Below are 23,046 nucleotides of genomic sequence, written 5' to 3' on the forward strand. Positions count from 1 at the left end.
GTCTCCAAACATGGAGGCTTCTCATTAGGATGTCTAAGAATGTTCAGCTGAGAATGCTTAAAGGTCTTCTTATAACTGGGAACCCTGCCTTATCTCTGCTAAACACTTAAAAGTTTAACAATGGAATGGGACTTGCATGTGTGCTAATGTCCCCATTAGCACTAGGCGACATCTTGTTTTCAATATCACGATATATCACCAGCTAAACATTGTGATATCTCGATATATCACAATGTCTGAAATAAGGTTGGAGTTTATAATAATCTGGGGAAATACTGGGGGGGGGGTGGAATCTAAATTTGATGCATATAATTAAATGATAATTTACTCATTGGTAGCATGCTTAACTAAATCATTAAAGACTTCTGGAGAATATATTACTGTTCTGTTAAGGGCTTTATATACTCACAGTAACACCTTGAACTTGGCCCTGTAAAAAATTGGGAACTGGTTTGGATTGGTGTTAGAAAGTCAAGTAGACAATCTAGGTGCTAACGTGGCACCAGAAAACTAGGTTACAGATGGCCATCCAACCTCTGCTTAAAAACCTCCAAGGAAGGAGAGTGTACCACCTACCAAGGGAGTCCTTTAGTCAGAATCTCCTTTCTTGTTTCCTGAAGGCATTCATTCATGTCCTGCCCCCTCCGGAGCCTCCATCTTCCATGTGACACCCCATCATATATTTGAAGGTGGCTATTGTTAAGTTGTGGGTGAACATATCAGACGACACAATGATTCTTCAAACAGCTCTTGTTTATTCACAGGCCAGAACAGAACTGAACTTAAGGGTTCAGCCAGCCTGCTTATATAGAGCTCCACTAGAATGCAACAGTAACCATTTTCTGTAACTATCCAATCACTGAACGTCATTTTCGATCCTTTATTTGCATATGTAGACCTGAACTATCTACAGTATTCCCCTGCTGGCCCAGGGTGAGAACTTCAGTACATAACAGCTATCATGTCTCCTCTCAGACCCCTCTTTTCCAGGCTAAACATACCCAGATCCCTCAACTGTTGCTCATAAGTCTGGGTTTCCAGACCCATGATCATCTTGGTTGTCCTCCTCTGCACACGTTCCAGCTTGTTAATATCCTTCTTAAATTGTGGCACCCAGAACTCGACACAGTATTCCAGGTGTGGTCTGACCAAGGCAGAATTGAGCAGGGTTTATGACATTATATTTCTGTTGACGCAGCCCAGAATAGCTTTTCTGCTGCGGCACCACACTGTTGGTTCATGTTAAGCCTGTGGTCTACTAAGACCCCTAGATCCTTTTCACATGTACTACTGGCAAACCATCTTATATTTGTGCAGCTGGCTTTTCCTGCCTAAGTCTATAACCTTACATTTGTTCCCATTGAAATTCATTCTTGCGTGTATGTAGCTCTGCATGTATGTAGCTCTACTCACTACCACTCTATAATTTAGTCTGGGTGTATTTCTTATATATTTTGTGTTTTAAAAAGAACACATTGAAAAATATGTGTTCTTAATATTGAGCCACACCAATAAAAAAGAGATGTCAAATTATGTGTTACTTACTAGATCTGTATAGTGTTAATCCTCCAAGAAACTCAAAGTAATGTACATGGATTCCACACCACTGCCTCTGATACTATTTTATTTATTTATTATGTAATATATTTATATCCTGCCGAGTCGGAATTCAAGGCAGCTTACAACATTTAAAAACATCAGTCATAGAATAAAGTATAATAAAAACAAACCGATTGAAAACCATACTTAAAATACATCACAATATATCTAAAACCAACAATTAAAATTTGAACTGACAGCAAGCAGCCCAGTCATCAGCATCGTCTGCACCTTTGTTTCCAAATGCATAAAGCCCTTTACTGCAAAAGTAAATTGTTGCTTCCTTGCCTGAACATAAGCAGCAGCCAAGCCACATTGATCTTATCATGAAGAAGAAATTTGGGATTGCTGATCAGAATCACCTAGAACGAAGATTCCAATCAGCAAACAAAGTTTCTTTTTCTGCCAATAAGATCCACGGGCTTTAAGGCACACACTGTGCCTCTCGCTAGGCAAAGTAGAGACCCTGATATCGTGCTTAGCCTGATATCGTATCTTTGCTGATTGGAATCTCCCTGCCTTGGCAGGAAAGCTTATTGTTATGCTAGGTCTGTCTCTAGCAAGAGGCACAGGGCCTGCACCAGCAGCTTTTACTGAAAAGTAAAGCCCTTTACTCTGCAACGCCAGCTGAGAGGTAGCAGGGCTTTATGCCTTGCAGATAGGGCAGGCAGGAAATGACCATTTACTTTGCAGTAAAGTGCTGCTTCCTGGGTCTTCAAGGCCAGCTGCGCAGTGCAATCTTGCTATATTACAGGGTGGGGATGAAACATTTATCGTGGTCTGAAGTTCGTACCAATAAAAGACAAAATATTGATATATTGCCCACCCCTAGTCCCCATCCGTGGTTTTTGGCCTCATGGGTCTAGGTGACTGCCTTTGGTTTCAGCTTCTCTCAATTGCTGCAGGCTCTGTTAACTCTGCCAGCTCAGCTCTCCCCTGCTTCCTGTAGGGAGCAGCAAATCACAAGAGCACCAGGAAAAATAACAATGCAGGAAAAAAAGTGACGCCAGCCAATGCCTCTACATAAAGGTAAAGGGACCCCTGACCATTAGGGCCAGTCGTGGCCGACTCTGGGGTTGCGGCACTCATCTTGCTTTATTGGCCGAGGGAGCCGGCATACAGCTTCCAGGTCATGTGGCCAGCATGACTAAGCCACTTCTGGCGAACCAGAGCAGTGCACGGAAACGCCATTTACCTTCCCGCCGGAGTGGTACCTATTTATTTACTTGCACTTTGACGTGCTTTCAAACTGCTAGGTGGGCAGGAGCAGGGACCGAGCAACAGGAGCTCACCCCGCCGTGGGGCTTCGAGCCGCCGACCTTCTGATCGGCAAGTCCAGGGTGTGTGGTTTAACCCACAGCAGAACCCGCATTCCATTAATGTCTCTACATAGGTCCATCCTAATTTCAGACATTGTGATATATCGGTATATTGCAATGTTCAGCTGGAGATATATCACAATGTTGAAAACCAGATATCATCCAGCCATACTGCTAATGTCTGCCTCTAATAAGAAAGAAATAATAAGTCTTTCTATGTATCTCTCAGGAAGGCACTCATCATCAGTCTGTAAAAGGACAAATGGAGGCAGGGTCCAACACCATTGTTAGAAACTCAGATATAAAACCTAGGCGCCAAATGGCTTCTTAAACCAAGGTTACAGCTGCCAAAACGGAATGTCTAGTTGCCATTTTGGGGCAAGACAGCTCTAAAGTCTTATTTTTCAAATGATGGACCGACTGTGATTATCCATTAAACATATAGCTAGTTCAAATGACAATCTCGAGCTAGGTTAAGAAGTTTGAGAACTTAAAAAACCAAAGTCATTTAATCCAGGGATAGTCTACATACAGTACATATTAGCCTGCTCCTATCTCTTTTTCTTAATGGTGGCACGGACCATTCTTCGTAACGTAAGAATATTATTCACAAGTGTGAGCAGGGCCATGGGGAGCGGTAAGTGAAAAGAAGCTACAACCATTAAATATAACATGGTTCACTGCTCCTGCTCAGGCTGCGCAGAAAAAAGCATTTTGGTTCCTGAAATTCATTCTGATTGTGCAGATAAAATATAACTGATAGAATTCTACAGGATGTGGTATTAGTGTGTGAAAACAGTCCAGATCCAATGATCCCCAGGTGGTGGAGATGTCAGGAGCCCTCCTGGCACCCAGGCATCTTCACTTGGTCACAAGTGACTGATAGGTGAAAGATACACCTGGCAAATGCCATAAATGTTTTGAATAGCACCCAGGAGGTTTGATCATAATAGCTAGTGCATCTTCAAACAACACTCTGGAGGAAAGGGCCATAGCTTACTAGTATAGCATCTGGTTTGTAGGAAGAAACTAGGAGAAACTCCCCGCTTGAAACCCCAAAAGAGTCACTGCTGATCTGGAAGGGCCAATGGTCTGACTCAGTACAGTGGTACCTCAGGTTAAGTACTTAATTCGTTCCGGAGGTATGCTCTTAACCTGAAACTGTTCTTAACCTGAAACTGTTCTTAACCTGAAGCACCACTTTAGCTAATGGGGCCTCCTGCTGCTGGAGCCCGATTTATGTTCTTAACCTGAAGCAAAGTTCTTAACCTGAAGCACTATCTCTGGGTTAGCGGAGTGTGTAACCTGAAGCGTATGTAACCTGAGGTACCACTGTATAAGGCAGCTTCCATTTTTCCTACAAACTGTGATTAAGAGAGGCATAGCAGCAGTCTTAGTAAGTGGTACTTAGAAGTCCATAATGGTGGATATCGTACAATCTTTATCTTCACAAAAAAACCAATGGCCTGTGTTTTTTGCCTCTTGCGAATTATATTGTACTACTCTCTGTTCCTGGAAATTATGTAACATGTTTTCCCTTAAGATGATTTTGTCTCCCCCCCCCCCCATGTGAAATAAGCGAATTCTGTGTTTAAAGCAATGGGATCCCTTTGATAGTTTTTACACAATTTGCTGCTGCTTCTGCACAGTAATGTTTAAAGGCTTTAGAGACAGAATAAACATATTTGCTAAAAGAAAAAAAATGCTGTTCCAAAATAAGATCCATTTTTTCAAAAGTTTTCATTTCTTTTCATGCTGTGCCATCAATAACCCTGAAAAACCAGCAGCCCCTTAGCTTGTGCAGTGATGAAAGCCTAATAGTCTTTCCCCCCAGAAATGAGCCTTTGGCAATTATTGTATATTCAAATGGATAGAATATTCAGCAAAAGGGTAAATTTATTATACGACTTTGATGGGAAATGTCCTTGAGCCCAAGCCGAACTGCTATTATTTCTTGAGACATTAGGCTTTGCATACTGGAAACTTAGTGAACAACATTCCATTCCCTATAAATATACATGAATATTTTTCTTTGGAGATGGGGAGGATATTTTTCAGATTTTCTGCTTAAACAGTAAACTACAAAGCTATGAATAATGTCTACATGTCTTGTTTACAATAAAAGCTTCTATAAATATTCAGTGTTTTAAATAATAAATCATCTTCGTTATCCAAGCATGACAAACTAGTCTATCTTGAAAATAATTGCAAACAAGAATGATTTTAGTTAAAACTTCCCTGCATAAAAAAGAAAGGGAGGAAAAAAGCATATTATTTTCTTTCTCCATTTTTTTTAAAAAAAAATTTTTTTGGACAATAGTTATTACCAGTGGACAATAATGTATTAACCAGAACACTGTGCCCACACAGAGGAATAAGGAGGTATGGTACAAGGTTGATCGTTCTGGGTCACTTCTATTATTTTAACAAGAGCAGATCTACGATATAGAACCATGCCTTGAGATAGCAACTTCTTGTAACACACTGTGGGTGAGCCAAGGGTGAAAGGGAGAGTTCCATCTGCTCCACTCTTCCATGTGAGTAAGGAGGACTTCCTGTATCACACCCGCCTGGGGCTCCACAGCTCTGGGCAGCTGTTACAGGTTGTCCTCAAAAGTGTTCCTTACCCTGTCAATAGGTCCCAGAGCCTTGAAGGCAAGTTCCCCAAATGGAAAGTGCAACCACCTGGGGGGGGGGGACTGAGATTACATAGGGCATGGGTAAGAAAACTAAGGCCCGGGGGCTGGATCCGGCCCAATTGCCTTCTAAATCCGGTCCGCTGATGGTCCGGGTATCAGCGTGTTTTTACACGAGTAGAATGTGTCCTTTTATTTAAAATGCATCTCTGATTATTTGTGGGGCATAATAATTTTTTCATCCCCCCAAAAAAAATATAGTCCGGCCCCTCACAAGGTCTGAGGGACAGTGGACTGGCCCCCTGCTGAAAAAGTTTGCTGACCCTTGACCTAGGAGGTTGCTGGAGATGGGACTCGCCAATCACTTATTTATGATTGACTGGGCTAGAATTTACAGCAAAACACATTCCTTGCTTTGTATTTAAAGTTTTCATGCTCTTACTGCTTTCAGAGCTACTTCCTTTGTTTGTATTTACAATTCTGAATCGCCACAAGTCACAAGATGGCCACTTATTAGTAATACCTATTGATTTTCTCATAAGCTAGTTCAGGCGCGCCAACTCCTAGGGGGCGGAGGTGTCGTCAATTCCCTCGATATTCTTTAGCAGGGGGCTCAGCCTCCCCCCCCCCATTATTGAGGGGGTGGAGGCGGTTGAATCGCCAAACCAAGTGTGGTGAAGCATCAAAGGTAGGTTCTTCCAGAGGGCGAAAGGGGGGAGCTGCAGCGGAGCTGGCAAGGCCTCCTGCCAATCATGCACTTGCTCCCACTGCCACACACATGCTGCATGTGTGATGTTACAGGCACAGGCGATGTGACTGCCCCCCCCCCATTATTTGGCCCAAGGCAGCACTTCCATACATCTGCCTTATGTTTTCATTAGTAAGAATGTGTAAAAAATATTTTTCATGCAATATTCTTTGCTGAATATTCTTTTTTTAGCTACAAGGTTAGATCAGAGCATATATTTATTTTTGTGTGCAACAATGCTTTACACTCATGCCTAATAAGTTAGTTTTTTTTCTTCTTCTTCTGGGAAACCTATAGCTATAAAGAAGAAAGTGTGATTTTTTACCTCTTTTGAACTGAATATCTATGGTATCACTTCATCAAGCCCATCCATCACATTAAGAATTCACTGAACAGTGAAGTAGTTGCTAAATGTGGCATCTAAGACTCTTGCTAAATGACTATCAGACTTTGAAAAGCTGGTCCCAGTGGATCAAGTTCATCAGTTTTGTTGAATTAATTAAACTTACACAGTTTTAATTGGATTTTGAATAAATGTGCAATTAATTGTTACTGTTTTGAATTTTATTGTGCTATTGTCTTCCTTAATGGCTCATGTAAAACTATTCTGAACAATACAGGTATACTGGACGGCCTCGGTCCAGTATACCTGAAGGAGCGTCTCCACCCCCATCATTCTGCCCGGACGCTGAGGTCCAGCGCCGAGGGCCTTCTGGCGGTTCCCTCATTGCGAGAAGCGAAGCTACAGGGAACCAGGCAGAGGGCCTTCTCGGTAGTGGCGCCCGCCCTGTGGAACGCCCTCCCATCAGATGTCAAAGCGATAAACAACTACCTGACATTCAGAAGACATCTTAAGGCAGCCCTGTTCAGGGAAGTTTTTAACGTGTGATATTTTACTGTATTTTTGGTTTTTATGGAAGCCGCCCAGAGTGGCTGGGGAGGCCCAGCCATATGGGCGGGGTATAAATAATAAATTATTATTATTATTATTATTATTATTATTATTATTATTATTATTATTATTATTACATTCAGTGGGGGTTGGGGGTACTGGGGATGATTTTATGGAACCAAGTGGAGGGTGGCCCAAAAAACTTGGGAAACATTGGGCCAACGTCCTTCAGCCTTACCTGATAATACCTCACACCTACCAAACAGTGTGGCCAATGAACCTATTTAATGGCTGCCACTCTCTAAGCAATGACAAACCTAGACAGCATCTTAAAATGTAGAGACATCCCCTTGCCAACAAAGGTCTGTATAGTAAAAGCTATGGTTTTCCCAGTAGTGATATATGGAAGTGAAAGCTGGACCATAAAGAAGCCTGATCGCCGAAGAGTTGATGCTTTTGAATTATGGTGCTGGAGGAGACTCTTGAGAGTCCCATGGACTGCAAGAAGATCAAACCTATCCATTCTTAAGGAAATCAGCCCTGAGTGCTCACTGGAAGGACAGATCGTGAAGCTGAGGCTCCAATACTTTGGCCACCTCATGGGAAGAGAAGACTCCCTGGATAAGACGCTGATGTTGGGAAAGATGGAGGGCACCAGGAGAAGGGGACGACAGAGGACGAGATGGTTGGATAGTGTTCTCGAAGCTACCAACATGAGTTTGACCAAACTGTGGGAGGCAGTGGAAGACAGGAGTGCCTGGTGTGCTCTGGTCCATGGGGTCACGAAGAGTCGGACACGACTAAATGACTAAACAACAACTCCTCCTCTCTAAGTACACCTGCCACCAAATCAATATATAGGGACAAAACAAAACAAAATCCCAGCAAGACCAGCTGATGGGCAAAGAAATTCCTACAAGGTCCTATACAAGGACCAGCAATGCCTATACTGAATAAAAAGTAGAAAGACTGAGAAATGGAAGAGACAAGAGGAGACCAAGGCATGCTTGAACAGCTCCGTGCCAGCCACACTTACTGATGGCGCAGCATTCACCAGCCGCTAGAAGTCAAACGCCTGGCCTCCCTTCTCAGAGCGGCCACCAACTCCACTTGCCGCCGCAGCCACTTCAAGCAATGTGGCAACAGGGAAGCGATAACGTTGAAAAATTCGAGTACGGTTGCTGTTTGTAGCAACAGGAGTGGAGATTTCTTTAAGACGTCGGAAGTCCTTTACAATGTGAAATGTTTGCGTGCCTACTCAAAAGTCAAAATCAATGAGTTCAATCGGGCTTGCGTCCGGGAAACCAGGCATAACCGGAGGTGAGCAACCTTTTCTGATGGGATGGGGGGCAGATCATTATCTCCCCACCCACCCTGGTGGGCCAAATGTGACAGGTGAGAAGTGCTGTCCACCTGAGACTCGCCTGATAATCACCTGACACCAGGGGATGCTGTGCTTTGAAGTCCTGGGAGCAAGTTCAGTGCAATCCTGTTTGAAAACCCTTTGCCAATAGTGCTTTCTTTCCCTCCTCTCCTTTCACCATGGTCTTGGTAGGGTGACCGTGAGAAGACAATAAGGGGAAAGGAGGAGCAGAGAGTAAGAATGAGCTCTCTTCTTCCTCCGTGCCGTTGGGCTTGCGTCTTGCTCCTTTGATTCTCAGTTTCTCCCTTGCCAGGCTAGAAGCAAAAAGAGGAAGAGAGTGAGTCCAGCTTCTCCTGTCTGTCTCTTCTCCTCCTCCTCTTCTCACAGTCGTTCTGCCCTGACCAAGGGACAGCTTTCTGAAGGAAAGCTGCTGACAGGCAAAAGAGGAGGAAGGAAAAAATGTGCACTGTTTGCCAAGGGCAGGATAGCGCAAGCCAACAGCTCTGAGGAGTTTATTTCAGTCTTACCCCCTCTTCCTCCTCTCCCCTGTTCTCTTCTCAAAGTCACTCTGCCCTGACTCTGGCAAAGGGGGAGAAGGGGAAGGAAGTGTACTGAGACTCCAAAAACCAGAACTGCCAGACTTCCCCCTGTGGGCCTGTTTGAACTGAGCAACATTTAACCCCTGCTTATCAGATGATGAGTGGAGATGAAATCCCACCGCCTTGGCTGTGTGAGCCTGTTCTCTGTTGGGAACCAGATGTGCAGCCAAACGCAGGATTTAGCCCTATTCTCCTGCCCAGCAGCTGACCTCAGCTGATAAGCAGATGGCTGTGGTTTGTAGAAAATGACCTCACAGGCCAAACCGGACCCCCTCATGGGCCAGTCCTGGCCCATGGGCTGGTGAGTATAGGATTGGCGCCCATTTCTAATTAAACAGTTTTCCCGAAGTCACCTCAAAGCCTTTCATGGGCCCTACGATCAGCAAGAAAGTAGAATCACGGAATCTTTTCAGATGTCTTCTGTGTGAATATATTTCGTCTCATGCTTGAAATCTGCTTTGCCGCTCCTGCCCCCATGCTCTCAAAGGGCAACGCATGAGGTGTCACATTGATTTAGCACCGCTCAGTGACCTCGCAGTATAGAAGCTACTTTCTAGCCACTTCCATTATGCAGGGTCATGAGGATTTCGCATTAAAATAAACAAGGGTAATGGGCAGGGTGGAAAGAGTGTGAGGCCGAGACCTGCTCCCAATCACACCAAAGACAGAACACTACTCACTGGAGAAAGAAGGGGTCACTTGAAGGGCAAACTGAATGCATGTGAAAGAGTAAGAAGCCCTATTCTCCACCACTACTCTACTCTAGAGACATTGTGATGCCTGGCCTAATGATTCATCTGATAGACCAAGAAAGTGTGGAATGAGGCACATTCCATTGTAGCAAGCAAGTCCCATCATTCCTGATCAATGGTCTTCTTCTTTCTTCTTCTTTGGCGATCGCTCATAGCCGAGTAAGATTGTCTTCCAAGAACATGGTTTTAACAGTGAGTCCGTAAGTGACTGTGGAGGCCAGTTCTAGATCCATGGTCATGCTGGTTAGGGCCAATGGGAGTTGGAAGTCCAGCAATATCTATCTGTAACACCACAGGTGCCCTGTTCCTGCCTTATGATGACAACTCTGAATGTGAAGAAGCCATTGGCAATCCGGATTAAGAGCATTGGTATGTGATTAGGGGCATGGAACTGGCATTGTTTCCTGGTTTTGGAAACTGAGATATGAAAGCTAGAAGCTAAATGGCACCTTAAACCTAGGTTATGGGCACAATAACAGAATGTCTAGGTGCACTTTTCTACAACAAGAATACAAAGCTGAAAATGAATGAACTGCAGCTAATATCTTATATTCATTTTCCACATAGCCTAGTCCTCATTTGAAGACTGCAAAAAACAAAGCCATGCTTCTCCTGCCTGTCCCCCTAATATACTTAAGAGGGTCCCCTTCTCCAGTCTTCAAAGAGTGGCTGAAGTGGGCAGGCAAAAAAAGGTCCTCCTTTCTTTCCACTCTGCAATTTTAATCTGAAATCATAGGCACAGAACTGCACCCAGAGCTCAGAAACTGCTCACACTAATGAAATTCCTTGTCGCAAAATGCGCCTAGAACAATGGGAGTTTTGAACGCTGCTGATTCAGTGCTGATGCTGCACATCACTCTCTTTTTATTCTATATTATTTTATGTGTACATGTTCAATCTCTTGTCTTTTGCACCAACATCTGTGCTCTTCCCCATGTTCTTGATTTTGTGCTTGATTAACCCAACTATATCATCATTCCCTTACACAAGCATCCACTGTTAAATTCTCCAGTTATCCAGTTGCCATAATTCAGTGGATTTACACCTGACTTTGCAATCGTTTCTTTAACTAAAATGTATTATTCATTGGCCACTTCAATAATACTTGGACACATTCTGCTATAGATTTCAACTCTAGGGGTTAAAATAAATAAATAAGATACCAGAACTTAAGTCTGTCTTATAATGCATGCTCACATGCAAACACCAATGTGAAGAAAATGCAAAATATAGCAATATATTTACATTTTGAATTTTAATGACCTAAATATAAACATAAAAATAAGCATTGCAATTCTCCACACAGTAGTGGATTCTACTCATCAAAACGGAACTTTGATTAACTTTGAGGATGTTTCAAACTATCCCGTTCCCTACTGCAACTTTGCTTGAGGCAGTTTTCACTGCTCTGTAGATAATACAGGATTCTACTACCATCACAATTAGATGATACGGTGCTGTGTGGTTAAGTCCTCATTCCCTTTCATTTGCTGCCTATGATTCCGTTGTTTTAAATGCTTTATTGGTTTTTAAAACTATGTAACATAAGTAATCAACAGAAAAAAGAAAAGAAAAATATAAACAAGCATTCATTCCAAAGTATGGTGTTTCCTCCGTTTATGCTCTATGCACAGGTATGCATGGAAAGTCCATGGAATAGTTCTTATAGCCTTAATTTCCAAACTACAATCATGCACTGATTCAGTACACATAAACACACAAGTACAGTCATACCTTGGTTCTGGAACGCCTTGCAACTCAAACATTTTGGCTCCCAAAGGCAGCAAACCGGGAAGTAAGTGTTCCCGTTTGAGAACATTTTTTGGAACCCAAACGTACGACACAGCTTTCGTGGCTTCCAGTTGAGTACAGGAAGCTCCTGCAGTCAATCAGAAGCCACACTTTGGTTTTTGAATGTTTTCGAAAGTCGAACAGACTTCCGGAACAGATTCTGTTTGAGAACCAAGGTACGACTGTCCAGTTTTACACAGCAGACATGCATTGCAGAATAGGGGCTGAGCATGCCTAGTGACAATTCACATGCACAAAATGTCTGGTTGCTCATACCACAAATTCCCTGCAAAGGCTGAAACAGCAACAGTCTATCTCATGCATTCTTTTCAACACAGAGAAGCCCCTTCATCGAAGAGCTGAAATTGAAAACATGTTATCAGTTCCACCTCTGTAGTGAAAGGGCTTTCATGAGCTTTCTACAGAGGGAGGAAGTACTTTCATTGCTGCTCTTTGCAGCCTTTGAAAAATAATGTTCCAGCTTCTGCATGTTGGTACACATCCATATTTCTCTCGGCTCAGCATGTACAAGAATGTGGGCAACCAAATGATCTTTCCCCCCTCGCAACCAGGATATGAAAGAGCAGCCAGCAGTAATTCACCATCCAGCAGAAATTCGTACTGGGCAAATCGGAGAGAAATAACTCTGTACCAGTGGAATTAAATTTCTATTAAATTAATTTACATTAAAGTGTTCTATTGCCATAGCATACCAATCCACAACATCTCCCTATGGGTTCCCATTAAATTCTACTGCAAAATCTTTCTATAAACTTAGGGAAGGTTTTTTTAAAAAAATAGTCAGAAATTCTAAAGGAGCAGCATTTAAGAAATGACTTCAGAAAAGTAAATGGGCAGTATTAAAAAAAAACAACTCTGCATGCACAGAACATATACTATTTTGGATCATAGCCCACATTTGAATGATATAACTGTGATACATTTTTGGCTCAACAGTAATTTAAAAGGTTTAATAGCTGGTGCATCAGGAAAACCAATTAAGCCATTGGGGCTTTTCCAGGCACTACAGAGCAGATGTAAAATGCAGATCTACCAACACACAGTCTGGCAAACCAATCCTCTGCGTGTTTTCTTGAGAGCAAGTCCCACTTATTTCAATATTTACAGGTAATTGTGCGTAGAACTTAAAGCTCTTTTTGCAGTTGATTGGAAACTCTGATGCACAGCCATTGCTTTAATTTTAAAAACTGGGCTTAAAATCATAAAATTGTAGAGTTGGAAGCGACCCCAAGGGTCATCTAGTCCAGTGTATTTCAACCACTGTTCCGCGGCACACTAGTGTGCCACAAGATGTTGCCTGGTGTGCCGTAGGAAAAATTGAAAAATTCGAAAGAAAAGAAAATGTCAAATTTCCGCCCACTGGGCAGGCGCCGGACTGTGTCCTGGGTATGGGTGGGGTGGGGTTTTTGACCCCACCCTCGGCCAGCAGGGGCGCCGATTGGCGCTCCTCAGGGGGACACCCTCCACTTTTCTGATGTCCGGGCTGTGATTGGTCCAGACTCCAACCTGGACCTATCACAGTAGGACATCATCTTCCGACTTCCTTCCCGCCCGAGCACAGTGTGCGCAGCAGCGGAGAGAAGAAGATGTCACGACTTGAGTCACCAGGAGGCCCGGAAGAGGAGGAGATATTTCTGTTTACTTACTATTTCATAATAAAGTAATTATAAAAGACTTTCTTTGTGTTTATTTGATTCCTATTCAAGAGAATTACTTTATATATAGTCAATATAGGCACAGAGTTAAATTTTTTAACATTTTCTAATGGTGGTGTGCCTCGTGATTTTTTTCATGAAACAAGTGTGCCTTTGCCCAAAAAAGGTTGAAAAACACTGATCTAGTCCAACCCCTTGCAATGAACGAATCTCAGCTAAAGCATCCATAGTGCTAACTTGACATAGTAATGACCGTTTCCATAAGGGTGCAAATGAGATGTGTCTACACACTCAAAAGAAGCTTTTATCAATATTTCCACATTTTGCCTTTTTTCCATCTTCAGTGTCATGGGTAGCTAAATTAAGGCCCGGGGACCAGATCCGGCCCAATTGCCTTCTAAATCCAGCCCACAAACGGTCTGGGAATCAGCGTGTTTTTACATGAGTAGAATGTGTCCTTTTATTTAAAGTGCATCTCTGGGTTATTTGTGGGGCATAGGAATTCATTCATCCCCCCCCCAATATATATATATAGTCCAGCCCCCTACAAGGTCTGCTGAAAAAGTTTGCTGGCCCCTGTTCATTGTCAATAATATTCATTCCTTATACTCGGCCCAATATACCTGAAGGAGCGTCTCCACCCCCATCATTCAGCCCAGACACTGATGTCCAGCTCCGATGGCCTTCTGGCAGTTCCCTCACTGCTAGAAGTGAAGCTACAGAGAACCAGGCAGAGGGCCTTCTTGGTAGTGGCATCCAACCTGTGGAACGCCCTCCCATCAGATGTCACGGAAATAGACAACTATATGACTTTTAGAAGACAGCCCTGTTTAGGGAAGTTTATAATGTTTGATGTTTTATCGCTTTATTATTATTATTAATATTCTGTTGGGAGCCACCCAGAATGGCATTACTATTGTTGTTGTTGTTGTTGTTGTTCCCCATATGTGATGGCAAGTATCAGCAGGGCTTCTATGGGGCAGACACATTAAACACATGAGTTGTACGGGAAGAATGTGCAGGCCTCACCTTCAAATGGCATTTCTTCTCTAGACTATTTTTTTTCATAGTGGAAAAATGTTAAAAGCCTCTTCCCATGCTACTTTTTAAAGGTCCATCAGTTGCTTCGAATCCACAGTCAACAGCTGCAATGTAAAGATTTAGAGATGGGAATTCTCCAAGTGACCATCTCCAAAATATGCATGGCCAGAACACTTCTCAATCTGTGCAGAATGTGCCTGCAGATACTCAAGTGACAATTACCCCTTCAGGCACAAAGACAGACAGACATAATGGTTTGGATCCTGAGTTAAGGAAGTTCATGGAAGGAAAGTTTCCTGCCCACTCCTCCCCTGCTGGGAAAAATGTCCCACAACAAGCCTCTTTGGTAGATTGGGACCCCTCCTAAATAATGTTGGATCAGACACACAGAGCTACTGGGGAAAGAGGGTAGTTGCCCCAAATCAGATGGGGGTGAACTTTAAGGTAACTTATATTAGGACCTAAAACAGTATTTCTGAAAACTGAAGTGGCATGCAGGAGATTTCTCTCTTCAATATTATGACAAAGCAGGAGGAAGCCCTTGTCAAGGAAATAAGCAACTATCTGACTTTTAGAAGACATCTGAAGGCAGCCCCGTTTAAGAAGTTTTTAATGTTTGATGTTTTATTCTATTTTTAATATTTTGTTGGAAGCTGCCCAGAGTGGCTGGGGAAACCCAGCCAAATAGGCTGGGTGTAAATTATTTATTATTATTATTGTTGTTGTTGTTGTTGTTGTTGTTGTTGTTGTTGTTGTTGTTGTTATTCAGAAGCATATGCACATGGTCTAGCTTTTTTAATCAGCTCATAGGCCAATAATTTATTTGCCAGAAGCAACCTTGTATATATGTACTATAAGCCTACATCAAGATGGATTTATAAGAAATAAGATAGAATTATTATTATTATTATTATTATTATTATTATTATTATTATTATTTATTTATTTATACCCCACCCATCTGGCTGGGTTTCCCCAGCCACTCTGAGCGGCTTCCAGCAAAACATTAAAATACAATAATTCATCAAATATTAAAAGCTTCCCTAAAGAGGGCTGCCTTCAGATGCCTAAATACTGTAACAATAACTATATTGCTCATGTTAGCTCTGCTTTTTAGTCTTCTGTTTGCATCACAAAATGTGCCTGATCTTGCCTTGTAGGATAACTTAAGTGTGATTGATAGATGTGATATTATAAAGTGACCTATTCTACTGTACATTGCACAAGCTTGCCATTTACTTCCTGTCTGGATAGCAGATTTCAAAATTTGTTGAAGCATAAGGGTAAGCTTTTCTCTTCTCCAAAGTTCCTCACCAAAATTCTGCTGAGTTATCCTATAAAGAAATACACCCCTTCATATTTTGTGAGATCTTCCTCCGAAGTTTCAAACAACATGTGCTGGTCCGGTGCCAAACCTAGCTGTTGTGAGCTATGGACGCCGACCAACAACACTTCTATGAAACAAGATCTAGCCCATATTCTAGAACCCTCTGGCATGTGAAGAATTGGATGAGGAGGAGAGGAGGAAAAATCAGATAATGTCTGGCTTGTAAATGAGAGCAACTGATTGCTTTTCAATTCCCTTTAAGTGCATGATATATATAGGTCTCATCCATATCCCATAGACTCTTATGCTAAACTTGCCAAATCAAAGAAGGGGCAATCAATGCTATCTGCTGGTAACAACTTGCAAGTAAAAAAAAACAAAAAAAACAAGCCTGCAAATAAATTTCCAGAGATTAGGACTCACTGTTCAGCACTAGCCAGAACTATTCTACTGCAGGGACCTCAGTGTTGATTTATGACATCTGTGAACAGCTGCCAAGCAAACAGAAATATGAGAGTCCAGGGAACTAGTCGATTTGCACTGAGACAATGAATGGCAGACTCATCCACCCTGCCTCTGATAGTTTGGCTACCTTGTTCTACAATTGTCACAGACTGTCTCTTGGAGCCCACAAATTATTTCACCAACCGAGTGAAAGGGATTGTGTCTTTCAACAAACCAGAAAACTACTGCGGGCGCTTTCAAATCCATTTCTTGGAAGGTTCTTGCTATTCCAGATATTATAGCATCCCCGTTTGCATGCAAAGCTATTCATTCTTCAGTGAGCACGATTTCTCTTTATAGTGACAACTTGAGGCCATTATTCTATTAGCTGCACTTGTGACCCTTTCATACCCTCTGTCCAAATGCTAGAGCAGTGCCTATTATAATCCAGAGGTGGAAAAGATCGGGTTGCCTTCTTATCAGGTCTAAAATAGTCTGGAAAGCGACGTGTGGATTTAAAGGATTTGGGTTTTTTATTTTTATTTGGGGGGTTAATAGGAGCATCACAGTCATATAAAGTGTTATAGGAATTTTAAGGTCATGTGTGTGTGTGTGTGTGTGTGTGTGTGTGAATGAGATATTCATAAATGTACCAAGCAAACATTTATATTTTTATAAGAATACAAATATGTAAAGCACATATCTGAAACCCACAGAAAAGTCCTGAAACCATTTTCTCTCTTCCAACTTGACCTCAAATATTTCTCTGCAAGGTCGAAGGAAATGGGGAGCCTCCCCATTGTCTCTTTGCTCACAAATCCTGTCTCAACGGCACATTTAAGATATGAACAGGGTAAACCTGTGACCTGTGACCTGGATTTAGTTGAGTAGCTATCATAAGAAAAGAGTGGCAAGAATGCCCAGGTAATCCAATCCAAACGGCCTTGGTCCGGTATACCTAAAGGAGCGTCTCCACCCCCATCGTTCTGCCTGGACACTGAGGTCCAGCTCCAAGGGCCTTCTGGCAGTTCCCTCGCTGCGAGAAGCCAAGTTACAGGGAACCATGCAGAGGGCCTTCTCGGTAGTGGCACCCACCCTGTGGAACGCGCTCCCACCAGATGTCAAAGAGGAAAAAAACTTCCAGACTTTCAGAAGATATCTGAAGGCAGCCCTGTTTAGGGAAGCTTTTAATGTTTAACAGACGACTGTATTTTCATATTTTGTTGGAAGCCACCCAGAGTGGCTGGGGAAACTATAAATAAATAATAATAATAATAATAATAATAATCATTATCATCATCATCACCAAGTAACCTAGCAGACAGGAGAAAAAACAATGCACTCAGATTTCTGTTGTAGTCTTCCCCTTCTCTGATGATATTAAGGGGGTGGTCTTGGGCTACACCCCTTCTGTGATGTATGTATGATGTTTCTGGGGGTGATCTTGAGCTACCTATAAGTCTATATTAGGGCTTGCACACCTTTGTCCAGGGTCCTCCTCCTCTCTCCTGCATGTGAGGGGAGCACTCTGTTGCAACAGCTTTAATAAAGATCAGGCTTGTAGCCACTTTGCTTTTCTATATCCTGGCCTGGTCTCTGTTCATTTCCCGACCAGTTTGAGCCTTAAAAGGTACGCTCTCTCTGAAGGTCCAGTCTTCCTTAAGAAGCTGAACCCCTTGAAGGGACACCTCAATATTCTTACTTCATAAAGTACAGAGATTCCCTGGAGCTGCTGCAAACGAAGCCTTTATTGTGCTGAAAAATTGCAGAGCACAAGCTCACAGTGCCATTCCTAGACATTTCCCCTGTCTAGGGTGTTTGTAGTTAGTCCAGTTAGAAGACCAGCTTTAAAATCCATTCAGTTGAAATTGAAACGCAAAACATAATTTTAAGGTCACTCGCAATTTAAATGAAATAACTAAGAACTCCAAGTTATGTATGATTTGCTGACACAATGACTGGTATTCTGCTGAACGTAAAGAATGTTTTCATGGCATAAGGGGAATAAGTGGACTCTAGTCCATGCAAGCTGGCCCCACAGACTTTTTGTTGGTTCGCTGCAACCATCTAACATGGCTATGCCCTCTGGAAAAAGATACATGGTGATCTCAGTATTGTCAACTTAATGAGCAGCTGGGTGTTACCCTAATTGCATTTTTGTGTGAGACAGATTGGCTTAACACATCTGCAAGCTCTGCTGCTCTGAGTATTAAGTTGCTAAAACACTCTTATCTCTGTTCCAATGGGGATATCTTCAGGAGGGGGTCATTGAATTAAATCTGAATCCATGGAGATGTTCGAGATGGAATGTGTGATAAACTGCAGTGCAAATATTGAAAAGAAGAAGTTCCTTTTCCCTACTCTAAGCTATCCTTGTTTGATGCTTTCCAGCTAATATTCCTGCACTCAACAAACTGTATAATAAAGTAGTGATTCAAAAGCAAAGTTTAGAAGCATCTTGTGATGAAAATGTAGCTTAATGTGAATTTAACACATGGTAGTTAAATTAAAATAATCACAGAGCATAGCATACTACAAAATATACATGCTAACAGTTATATACAATGTTTTACTGTGCTTGCCAGCCTATGAATTGTTCAGCTATTCAATGAGCCTACCATGCATCTGTAATGTCTTATACATATATTTATTTTAAAATGAATAAATTAGCTCAGTTTAAATGACAGTGATTTATTTTCTGTGTTTGTTTTCCCACTAGCCTAAGTGAAAACTAATTGAAAAACAGCATGGACCAGTTTCTCTTATGTTATCACCAAAAAGCACGTTATCTTCAGAATAATGGCAAAGAAATAATTATAATCCATTTCAGAGTAGCAAGTGCTTTTGACCCAGGTAATCCTGAGTTCAGGAATAATGAGCTATTGAAATTCAGCTGACCTGTCTGTCTAAATTATTGCCTTTTATGTTTTCATTTCAGGATTGTTACACCTCTCACAGCCTTTTTCTTTAGGCATCTTAAATTGGTACATTTCTGGCAAAGTGCTAAAGCTCTGGGAGAAGTTAAACATTTCCTCATTTGTTCCATTCCAACCCTCCCCCACAAGTTTTAAAACTGGATAAATATCATCAGAAGTACTGTATCTATTACACTGCATGGATATACCATTACAAGGACGAGAGTCAACAAACTGAAGATGGATTCAGGTAAAACCGAGATGTTGAGAATACAATATCTGGAACAGATGAGGTGTCTGTTCTGTGTGATATTGTGAGAGGGAAGTAGTACTGAAGCAATTATTTGTTTGGCCAATGAAGGTGAAACCCTGAATTCAATCGTGTCTCCCATGACCTCCAGCAGAAGTTCTCTTCATATCACTGATAAAGCTGTCAGTGGTGAGAGAAGCAACACTACTATTGTTGCCCTCACAATCTTTTTGGTTTGCTAGCTTTGCAGGGCAGAGGATGAACTGAGCATGAACCTCATTAATTCCTAATAATTCTCCATTTTGTCTTCCCTGAAACTTTCTCTACCAAACTGTGCATTCTAAACTGGGGTGGTTTAACTGTGGCCTTCCAGTTGTTGTTGGACTACAACTCCCATCACCCCAGACCACTGATCATGATGACAGAGGCTGCTGGCAGAGGTATGGCCACAGGGACGCATCTTAGTCACTCCTTTTCTAAACAGAGCAAAGGTGCCCCTACTGTGTACGCAAATAGACTACTCTTCTGAAAGTCCTGCACAGATAGTTTTGTTTCTGGGTACACATTCTTAGGATAACTCTTATTTTCACAATACCTCAGCTAGTTGCAGCTGGCCAGTCCTTTTATGATGTATGTGCAGGGTCATTATAGAGATGGTTCTCTATTAGAAACTTTCTTTTGTAAGGAACTCTGATCACACTTCTGAAACTCAGCTCAGCCCAAGTAGGTAACTATAACCAGCAAAGTAACCAGCAAAAGTTCATTTGTTGCCTTCTCTTCCCTTTCTTTTTTTCCCTTCCTTTTTCCAAAATGCACTTCTTTCTATGCTTGATCATTTGGTTTACTTGGTTGTTTTTTTCAAAAAAAAAGAAGACTTGTGCTTTGAAGCCCTACACTAAATAAAAAGGTACAATTTAGAATCTACCCAAGAAGTTAAATATGTTCAGATCCAAAATTTTTAATGGGCCCATTACAAACTTAGTCTAAGTGGAGGGGCACCTGGGAGAAAGCCCCAGAAGAAATTATGGGAGAGTCATAGTTATTTTCTCAAATAAGGTCAACAAATATATTTGAAAAGCTGAGGGATCTGGTTAAGTCTGTTTTGTTTTGTTTTTGCTGGGCATCTGAGTTAATACACATAGACACAGCATGACATGTAAATTATTTTAGCTGATTTGTTAAAATTATCCTCCTGTGTGGGATCCTCTTATCTTGGGGATTTAATCAAAACCTCCCAGCACTATTTGTTCACCTTCTCTTGCCTGACATACATCTAGTCTCTCAGCTGTCTCCACTGAACCTTCCAATAAAAACCAAGAACAACTAAACTTGGTTATTTTTATTTCAGGAGAAACGTGACACTTCACTAAAAATATAATGCAACAACTGGACAGCGAAATAACTGCATGGTCTACTTAGATTATTTAGCAGATTTCCTTAGAAGGCAAGGACACAAGAATGATCGCCATTTGCTACAACATGCACACAAATCTTCAACTTCCACTGATGCCTTCAGAGTATATTTTATGTGGCAATCAGCCCACATAAACCACCCCAAAAGAAATAAAGCAGATGAGAAGCATAAGTAAAATATAATCTTGCCCTTCCCAAATCCTGTCGGGCGAAAAAAGATACAGAATAGCTCGGTTCACATCTAATGTGAATTTTAGCTATTATTGCCCAACATCATGCATTCACCCACAATGCAGTTTCCAACATTGTCTTTTTTTGGGGGGAAACAATAGCTCTCCTCACTAGGGGTGTGCATTTATTCTGTTCAAACGCCAAATCCCAAGCACAAGCAGGCGGATCAGTGCCTCATCAGAGTGAAGCAGGGGCAAGTGAAATCAGGACCATAAAGAACACTTCATAGTGTTTTGTTACTTGGACAAACATATAGCCATAAAGTGCATATACTACTGTATTGTGTCTTACCAGAGAAAAATGATCTCACTATCTACCATAAGGGAAATGCCAGGGTGGAGTGAAGGAAGGGTGGACCATTCCAGAATTGGAATTTAGAATGATAAGGGAAAAGTAGAAGGAGGGAAGGGGAGAAAGAGAGCTCCTTAGCAACTGAGGGCTAATTACAAAGAAAACCACATGGAGGATGAATCACATTTAGGTTTAAAAGGTACATAGCACAAAAGCTGTTGGACCTATTTGACTGCAGTTGGACAGGTTTGTTACCTGTGACACATCTGTCACATCAGCAGCTTTCAGACCAATTCTTCACAAACCACTATGGAAGAGGAAAATTAATACAGTGGTACCTTGGAACTTGTTGTTGTTGTTGTTTAGTCGTTTAGTCGTGTCCGACTCTTCGTGACCCCATGGACCAGAGAACGCCAGGCACCTCTGTCCTCCACTGCCTCCCGCAGTTTGGTCAAACTCATGCTGGTAACCTCGAAAACACTATCCAACCATCTCGTCCTCTGCCGTCCCCTTCTCCTTGTGCCCTCCATCTTTCCCAACATCAGGGTCTTCTCCAGGGAGTCTTCTCTTCTCATGAGGTGGCCAAAGTACTGGAGCCTCAGCTTCACAATCTGTCCTTCCAGTGAGCACTCAGGGTTGATTTCCTTCAGTATGGAGAGGTTTGATCTTCTTGCAGTCCATGGGACTCTCAAGAGTCTCCTCCAGCACCATAATTCAAAAGCATCAATTCTTCGGCGATCAGCCTTCTTTATGGTCCAGCTCTCACTTCCATACATCACTACTGGGAAAACCATAGCTTTAACTATACGAACCTTTGTTGGCAAGGTGATGTCTCTACTTCTCAAGATGCTGTCTAGGCCTGTCATTGCCCTTCTCCCAAGAAGCAGGCGTCTTTTAATTTCGTGGCTGCTGTCACCATCTGCAGTGATCATTGAGCCCAAGAAAGTAAAAGCTCTCACTACCTCCATTTCTTCCCCTTCTATTTGCCAGGAGGTGATGGGACCAGTGGCCATGATCTTCGTTTTTTTGATGTTGAGCTTCAGACCATATTTTGCGCTCTCCTCTTTCACCCTCATTAAAAGGTTCTTTAATTCCTCCTCACTTTCTGCCATCAAGGTTGTGTCATCTGCATATCTGAGGTTGTTGATATTTCTTCCGGCAATCTTAATTCCGGCTAGGGATTCATCCAGCCCAGCCTTTCGCATGATGAATTCTGCATATAAGTTAAATAAGCAGGGAGACAAAATACAGCCTTGTCGTACTCCTTTCCCAATTTTGAACCAATCAGTTGTTCCATATCCAGTTCTAACTGTAGCTTCTTGTCCCACATAGAGATTTCTCAGGAGACGATGAGGTGATCTGGCACTCCCATTTCTTTAAGAACTTGCCATAGTTTGCCGTGGTCGACACAGTCAAAGGCTTTTGCATAGTCAATGAAGCAGAAGTAGATGTCTTTCTGGAACTCTCTAGCTTTCTCCATAATCCAGCGCATGTTTGCAATTTGGTCTCTGGTTCCTCTGCCTCTTCTAAATCCAGCTTGCACTTCTGGGAGTTCTCGGTCCACATACTGCTTGAGCCTTCCTTGTAGAATTTTAAGCATAACCTTGCTAGCGTGTGAAATGAGTGCAATTGTGCGGTAGTTGGAGCATTCTTTGGCACTGCCCTTCTTTGGGATTGGGATGTAGACTGATCTTCTCCAATCTTCTGGCCACTGCTGAGTTTTCCAAACATGCTGGCATATTGAGTGTAGCACCTTAAC

General features: G+C 42.1%; 2 protein-coding genes across 4 annotated transcripts in view; both read right to left on the minus strand.

Annotated features, from left to right (window-relative positions):
- PRR16 (proline rich 16) overlaps positions 1-23,046 on the minus strand; it is a 117,960-nt gene that overhangs the window by 60,904 nt on the left and 34,010 nt on the right. Inside the window, exon 1 of one of the 3 annotated variants that reach the window (XM_081930754.1) lies at positions 410-542. The exons of the other annotated variants lie outside the window; for them this stretch is intronic. The gene's annotated coding sequence lies outside the window, so the exon portion shown is untranslated. Of the gene's footprint in view, positions 1-409; positions 543-23,046 lie in introns of those variants that run through there. 3 annotated transcript variants of the gene reach the window in all.
- The window catches only part of LOC309379943 (craniofacial development protein 2-like), a gene marked incomplete at its 3' end in the record, with an annotated part of 444,433 nt that continues 443,412 nt past the window's right edge, over positions 22,026-23,046 (minus strand). The window contains exon 3 of the mRNA XM_081929469.1: positions 22,026-22,033. Coding sequence (XP_081785595.1) covers positions 22,026-22,033 — 8 coding nt within the window. The remainder of the gene's footprint in view (positions 22,034-23,046) is intronic.

Source organism: Podarcis melisellensis, assembly GCF_964234715.1.
Source record: "Podarcis melisellensis genome assembly, chromosome: 11".
NCBI classification, from domain to species: Eukaryota; Metazoa; Chordata; class Lepidosauria; order Squamata; family Lacertidae; genus Podarcis; species Podarcis melisellensis.